At 40.4% G+C, this 7947-nt stretch overlaps 1 protein-coding gene across 1 annotated transcript in view; it reads right to left on the bottom strand.

Annotated features, from left to right (window-relative positions):
• The window catches only part of ptprdb (protein tyrosine phosphatase receptor type Db), a gene marked incomplete in the record, with an annotated part of 146898 nt that overhangs the window by 21861 nt on the left and 117090 nt on the right, over nt 1-7947 (bottom strand). Inside the window, 10 exon segments of the mRNA XM_035660027.1 lie at nt 79-120; nt 224-336; nt 927-938; nt 2390-2550; nt 2637-2861; nt 4511-4604; nt 5657-5913; nt 6459-6553; nt 6971-7558; nt 7883-7947. Of these exon segments, the coding sequence (XP_035515920.1) occupies nt 79-120; nt 224-336; nt 927-938; nt 2390-2550; nt 2637-2861; nt 4511-4604; nt 5657-5913; nt 6459-6553; nt 6971-7558; nt 7883-7947 (1652 nt within the window).

The raw sequence follows: 7947 nt of genomic DNA on the forward strand, positions 1-7947 counted from the left end.
GAAAGAAAGAAATAAAGAAAGAAAAGGAAAATTAATTTGGTTAGAAGGAAGATCTATGGCAGACTAAGACCAACTAACTTGACAAACGTCGATAACCGCGGTACACTGATACACGATAGGCTGAAAAGGGAAACAACAGCACGGTTAATCTTATAAAAAACGACTAATACTTTTTAAAAAATATACATCAAACTACAGGTGTGTGCAGGTGTGTCTAGTTTACCTGGAGTCTGGAAGTTGATTCTGCGGAGCTCCACGGGATCAGTTGGATGGTGGGACGACATGGCTTTGCTGCAGGGGAAACTGCCCTTCCTGCCTTCTGCCTCAGCCCTTTTCCTGGAATAACAGATCAACACACAGCATTTACATGCACCTCAACCTGATGAACTGGAGCCTTTACTGCATTATTATGGTTATGCATAACCTCAATTTTAGGGATTTGTGTTTAAATAAATGGGCCACAGTAAGCCTCATAAAATTGCTCCTTGGACATTTACAGGGATATCTGTAATTTTCATGAAATGTCTGTTTCAAATTCTACCAGAGCTTTGGTTGACTGCTGGTTTAGTGTTGCAGCTTTTTATATGTTAATGACTGCAGTTAAAAGTGACTTATATTCTCAGATTTTCTTTGCTTTTATTGAAAATCATTGACATGAACTCATGCAGTGCAGTTGTCATTGTTCCCTACTCTGAATATTCACAATTTGATTTCATGACTTATATCTTTATCCAATGCACTGGTTAAACTGTACAACTTCCGGTGCACAATTTATCCTGTGTGCTGTTACTATGCAATGATCAAAGAAACACCAGGGTAATCCTTAGTCTGCTGGGATCTATTATCTAAAGCATTCTTTGGAAAGGGTTTGCAAGGAAAATAACCCTGTAGGACAGAGGAAATGGTAATAGGTGGTGTTTGTTTACCTGTCAGGTTTGCTGGATCCAAACAGGGAGAAGAGCAGATAAAAGAACAGACAAGGATGAATAACATTAGTGTTCAATCGACAAACATCAGGGACTAAAGCAATGCTGAACTCATTGTTCTGTCCCTCTCATTAAAACTAATCAGTTTCTTATTACGATGTTAGACAATATGTTAAATAGCACCCTGTATAGACACAAAGACAATCAGTGAATGTAAATCTAAAGGACAAAAACTCTTCCCCTGATGAATGCTGCACATACACATTATCTCTCACCACATCCTCTAACTGTGACATCTACTATATAATAACATAGTAGAAATAGGTTGAAACTCAGACACAATTGGAACATTAACAGGTTACACTCCAGGGCTTATGAACTTTACATTATTACCACCAAGGTTAATCATTTTGCAATGCTACATCCGTTGCAGCAATTATTCATGTGCATTAAGAAATCTCTAGCCAGAAGAACAGATGATTATCATGAATAATGCTAATGTCTGATAATGTTATCTTCCCCTATCTGTTATGTTAGCTTTGCTCCCTGTATATAGATTTTAAGAAGAGATTACAGAAAACACACATATTTGTATAAAAACAAGTGGGCTAAACTAAGATGTGATTGGCACAACCGATGTGAGTCCTGTATGTCTCATAAATAACAGAAAGACATTATTATATTTTCCTCCTAAAGTTAAGGTTTTCAAACCGTTGGGGGCACAGGGAAGTTGAAAGGAGAGGTGTCACATGAGGAAAAAGATACTGCATGAGGTGAAAGACAATTAACGTACTTTTTCAGACGCTTAGTGCCCGATTTCAAAAATTTGTGTTAAAATTCATACTTCTTGAAGAGTAACTCAAATCAATCAAATCTGAACACAATTTGACACATGTATGGTTAGATCTGGTGTGATCTATACTTCCTTATAATATCATTATCTCAAAATCCATAAATCTGCTTTGAAATTATAGAAAAGATGTTCCTTTTAACTTTTAATGTACATTGCAAACAGGAAAATAGGTAGATAATTTCGTCTGAGAGGGAGCCACAGTCAAAACCCCTGCCTTTAAGCAATAGTCTAGATATCAAAAGTAAAGGATTAGAGAGATAACTGACATTATTTCTTGTTTATGACCTTGCTTTGACAAAGGCGATTTGGGAACTGCTGCTTTTCAAGACAGCCTAACTATAGGCAAGGAATATATCAAAATATCTATGAAATTCACTATACTGCCCAAAAAATACAAAGAGCAACAAGCCAAATTAGAAATGAAAACAAGTTAATCCCTATAGAGTATCTTTTGCCCTTTGTAACTGCCTTAGTAAATATTTTTCTTTATCTCATATTCACCAAAACTCTTAATCTTTCACCTTGTCTCTTTTTAATTTCCTTCCTCCTTCTCTTACTAATCAAATATTTTATTAAACCATTTTTACTGGATCCATCATGCTGCCCTTACCTCTTGAAGAGGAGAATGGCGATGACAATGCAGACGATGAAGATGACTGCCAGCACGGGCCCTACCACCCACAAAAGACCCTCTTCTTCATCGACAATTGGCTGAGGATCCACATCCGATGAGGTCACAGGATCAGAATAAGGGCTAGTGGCGTACATAGTCTGAAGTAAGAGACACAAATTAGCTCAGATAAATCAGACAAAACTTTATTGAGATGGTTAAACTCTGTGTTTGTATTTTTACTCACATTCTCCGAGAGGTCTAGCAGCGCAAGCACAAAGAAAACATATTCCTGTCCGTTCTGCAGCGGACGGTTGCGGAAGTCACCATAGTTCCGCCCATCACCCAACGTGAACTCCATGGGGAGGGTCTTAAAGTGGGCCGTGACGTAGGCCCTGGGATCTGATTGGCCAGCTTGTCTGCGGATGCGGAGGGCACGACTGACACTGGTCCTGTTGATCTCTTTCAGGAGCTGAAAGGGAAGTAAACAGAGGATGTGTAAACACGAGTTAAACAGAGGAGAGGGAGGAAATAAAGAATTAAAACAACGTTACAAAAGAAAGAAAATGGGGAGAATAACAGGCATCAAGTTCATCTAACAGTGTAACATCAAGGTCACAGTGCAAATCAGTTTAATTTCTCTGATACAGAAAAAATATATGTCGTCATCTTTCTGCTGTTTTCCTAAAAAGAGAGAGATGTTCTTAATATTTGTAGATTGTATTCCTCCTTCCTGATAAAAAAGCCTTGGAAAAGCAGGGCAAATTGGGCAATTTTACCCTACACAAAAACCCTCATCAGTGGAGGAACAATGGGCTGTATAGAGCATTATCACCTAAGCACAAATGTCTTCATCATCAACTGAATTGCTACCACATTCATCCACTGAGACAGTGGAAACCATAAAAAACTCTATTGAAACTAATCTCACACACATGAATGTGCTTTCAGAACAGAGTAATGAGGTGATAAAGTCTTTAGAATAAGGCAGGAAGTGGAATTAGATGTGAAAGTATTGTTTGGACCGAACAGACAATGGATGGCCAGGTCGTCTACCTTCACATAATAAGATACAAATAGGCTGTCTGATACCACAGAGGTGAAAAACACCGGCAGTAGACTCAGCACTATTCTTTGTTTATGTGACTTGAAAATTCAGTTCAATTCAAAACACATTATCCATCAAGGGGCAATTTGAAGCGAGCGAGTATGCAAACAGAAGTACACATAAAAACAATCAAAAAACTCAAATATGACAATGTTAGAAAGAGTTGAAATACACAAGAATTAATGGCAGTGGCCGGTCCATAGCTGTAACATAACACATGATGACATCCAGATGAGTTTCTTATACTGTGGCTGTTCATAAGTCCAATGGCTTCTGGAATAAAAGCAAACTTCCTTTGTTTGAAATACAGGCAATCTAAAAGCCATTCCTGATGGCATTAGCTTAAAGTAGTTATAGAGGACCTGTGTGGGGTCCTTGATAATTTCAGGCGCTGCTGACCCTTATTCACAGTGACATTGTATTTTCACTAAATCTTAATCTGTTGGAAGACTGCCTATGTTGAGTTTTTTTTTAATTTTAATTTTAAATTTTTTGGGGCTTTTATTGCCGTTAATCGATAGTGACAGCTTCTAGAGTGACAGCAAAGGGCGGAGAGAGAGAGGGGATGACACACAGCAAAGGTCCATAGGTCGGAGTCGAACCCATGGTTGCTGCAGCAAAGACTCATCCTCGGTACATGGGGGTGCCAGCTCTAACAGGTGGGCTATCACGGCGCACCTCTCTATGTGTTTTGGTGAGATTATCATTTCTTCAGTTTTTGATATATTTAAAGCTTAAAAAAGATATGTTGCACCTGTCCACTGGTTCTTACATTATGGGTTTGATCTAAATAACTGAGAAGAGAAATAACAATACTGTCGTCAACTACAATGCTCATCATCATCATAAAAAAGGACGCAACCCCGCTGTGAAATATTCAACAGTGATCATGGCCATCACCTTGATCATCACCATTAGAATTACATTACAATAAGCTCTTTATTATGCTATATATTATATTAGATATTATATATTATGCTATTTATTGGTATAATCAATCATCAATGTCTCACCTCATCCAAGTTCATCTGGTCGGGCTCCTCCCAGGGGTTCAGGAACTTCCCTGCTCTCTGCTTCTTCAGTGGCACCACCACCACGTAGTAACCCCTGAAACACAGCACGCATTGAGTTTAGGCTACTATAAACTATAAATCATTCTTTTAATATTTCAGTCCCTGGAGAAAGATCAGAACTCTACTTTATGGAGTAATGTATCATAAATAGAGTATATTGTTGCAGCAGCAGCTGTGACCCGGTACTCCAAATCTAAACAGCGTGGTTGTTTTCGGAACAGAGGGCAATGTCTGAAGCCACGTGTAAAACAAAAACACATTTCACTGGAGTAGGGGAATTTTTCAGAAGCAGTCAGACCATAAGCGATGAGGGCACAGACACCGAAATCATCCATGGGTCCTCAATAGATGACTCACTCCAGCGCTCCATGTTTCCACTTGAGCATACACTACTATGCTGAGGTAATATAATAGAAAGTAGGTTATGTCAAATGTGAGAAAATGATATGTGCTTAAATCTGGCGCTTTTTCGTTTTCAGTGGAGAGATATCTTGATCAATGTAAAAATTCCCACAAAAAATAGGAATAAAAAATGCCTGCAGGGTGATTTCTTATTGTCACTAAGTCATTTCAACATCCAACTGATTACGGTTTGTGTTACTATCTTGGATCAAAGGATCTAAAATTGGAAAGACTCTTGTGTTTGTAGACAGGGAAAGAGCTAAATGCTCTTCGGGACTCAAAAAACCCCAAAAGTGTTCTAATGTGACAGGGGTAAACTATAGTAAAATGACTGTGAAAACATGTGAGTAGCTGTGGAGTGATTCAGGATGTACTTTAACGCTGAATGACTGTTTACACTTAAAGCAGATGAGATTATCACCTTCGTGCTTTCATTTGGCCTGTTGTGGGAGTTCTCAGACTTGCTTCCCTGCCAAGTCAGAGAAATCCCTCCTGATAGACCAATAAATGAAAAGCAGCGGCAAGAGGAAGAAGGAGAATTACCTCACAGGGTCTGTAGAACAATTAATTTGAAAACAACCTAATTGGAACAAATTCTGCACAGGTTACTGTTAGAAATACTCATATCTAGCCATTACATGAAACCCAATCCTTCACTCTGCTTTACTCATCCATGATCACTACCTGACTTTGGCTGTGGTCTGCACAGTTGGTAGCTGCACAGTCACCATGCCGTCTGCATTGGTCTTTCCCACCACAGTCGGTTTGGTTTTAAAGATATCTGGGGCGGTGGTGGCGGTGACGCGGTGCTGTAGACCTCCGGCGCTGTTGGCCCGGTTGGTGAGCAGAAAGGAGTACTGGGTGTCTGGCTCCAAGCCAGTGATCAGCTTCTGGGTCTGCTTCCCGTCCACTTCAACAGACTGGCCCTTTCCATACAGGATCTGGACACAGGACGTGTTCAATTGCATATGATGATATGATGGTAAAACACACAACGCAGCACATATTGTAAGTTCTCAAGTAGTGCCCAATGCCTTTATTTGCCTCAACACAAAGAACCAGGCATTTATTTCACAGAGGATATTATATTTTAATTTCCCCTTTAAATGTATTGGTATATTTGATTTTCATTTAGTGCAATGTTTTTGCCTGTTGTCTTTGCTGTTGCATGCATTTCCTTTATCTGTTTTACATTAAAAGCCTTCCAGCAGCTCAAGAGGCATTATATGACTGCAAGGCTTTATTAATTATCAAACAGGAAGTGTTGAAATTAATTAACAGCAACACAGAGATAAATGGGCAATGAATTGTTGGAAATAATATAAAACATGACTCTGAATTTACAGTCACTGTAGAACAGAAAACTATTTCATTCCCCCCTTTTTCCCCATCATTTATTTGCATCCTGCTTTTATTTGGTTTAACATCATTTGAGACCTCGCCTTTTTAAATTAGAATTTAAAATTTAAAATTTATAATTACTTACGGTGAATGGCTGGGCAGGGTTTTTGTCTCGGATCTCCCAGGACAGCAGGACAGAGTTCTTCATGGCAGCCTTTACTCTGAAGTTGGTGGCAAAAACTAAGGTACAAAAAAAAAACACACACAAAAAACAAATAAACTTGAATATTATTCCGGCCCCATTTATTTCTCTACTGAAACAAAACAATATCCTTACCTGTGTATCATTCTATAGTACGAGTCTCAAGCTAGATATCTGCTCTGATCAACACACAGTGAGTGTGACTGGACAGGGATACTCGACCAAGACCCAAGACTCTTACCTTGCTTTGGGAATAGGACGGTGTGTCTAAGACTACACTGACAAGACAACGAAAAAGGACACTTAGGATGTTTTCACCAGATGTTGTGTGTCTGAGTGTTTGTGTGCATGTGGGACTTGGTGTGCACCATATATGCACAAATGTGCGGTTAGGAAGCGTATGTTGCATCCTGAGCGATGAGGATGGGTTGTTAGGAGGTGAGTGTGAGTCCTACCTTGGTCTAGCCGTTGCGTCCTAAACTGGACACTGGGACCGTACGGCCCAGGGCCGACAGCTGTGAACGCGCACAACCTGACATCATACATAGTATCAGCATTCAGACCCTCCAACAAAGCGCTCGACCCTGGAGCGGGCACCACAACTTCTGAGGCGTTCCCTCGACTGTTTATATCCTTGTACAGCACTGAGTACTTCACAATTTTTCCATTTTGCTCAATAAGTGGGACTGATTTCCACGCCACCCGGAGGGAGGTGGCAGAAGCCTCTTCTAAGAAAACATTTTCTGGGTATCCACTTGGGGCGTCTTCTGGAGTAGTCACCTCCTTTACAGCCTCCTCCCCATAGCCCATTTTGTTACGGGCAGAGAGTCTGAACACATAGTTAGCTCCCTTGTGGATGTCTTGGGCGGTGTAGCGGTTCTCTTTGGTGGGGAACTCCACCACCGTAAAGGGAAGGACGTCGATGCGGCCGAAGGTGAGGCGGTACCCCAGGAGGGGGGTGGGTGGGTTAGGCAATGGGTACCACTGAAGCAGAGCAGTACCTGAATCAGTGGCACTCACCATCAGTTTGGGCTTCTCAGGCACTAGAAAGAGGAAAATGGCGAAAGCAAGAGAGAAAGAAGGAGAGAGAGAGAGAGAAAGAATGATGAAAAGATAATTAGAGGATAATTGCAAAGCACATTATTCATTGCTTCCAGCAAAACTGCAAAATATGATTAATATGGTACCAAATGATGGCTTCTTGCTCGCAAAGCAAGGTGTGACAGAGTGAGACATAAACCAATTCAATGATTTAATGGTCTCTAATGATCATTAGCGATGCTTTAGTCTCAAAGATCATTACCAGCTATGTGTGCTTGTGTTTGCTTTTGTAGCTCTTTGCCTTTTCTGTCTGTGTACACACTTACATGGCAGGGCGGAGCAGACAGTAACAGGTTTGCTGCGAGCACCATCACCCTTGGCAGTGTAAGCC

Source organism: Morone saxatilis, unplaced genomic scaffold (genome assembly GCF_004916995.1).
Source record: "Morone saxatilis isolate NCDOM2014 unplaced genomic scaffold, NCSU_SB_2.0 Contig17, whole genome shotgun sequence".
Classification (NCBI taxonomy): Eukaryota; Metazoa; Chordata; class Actinopteri; family Moronidae; genus Morone; species Morone saxatilis.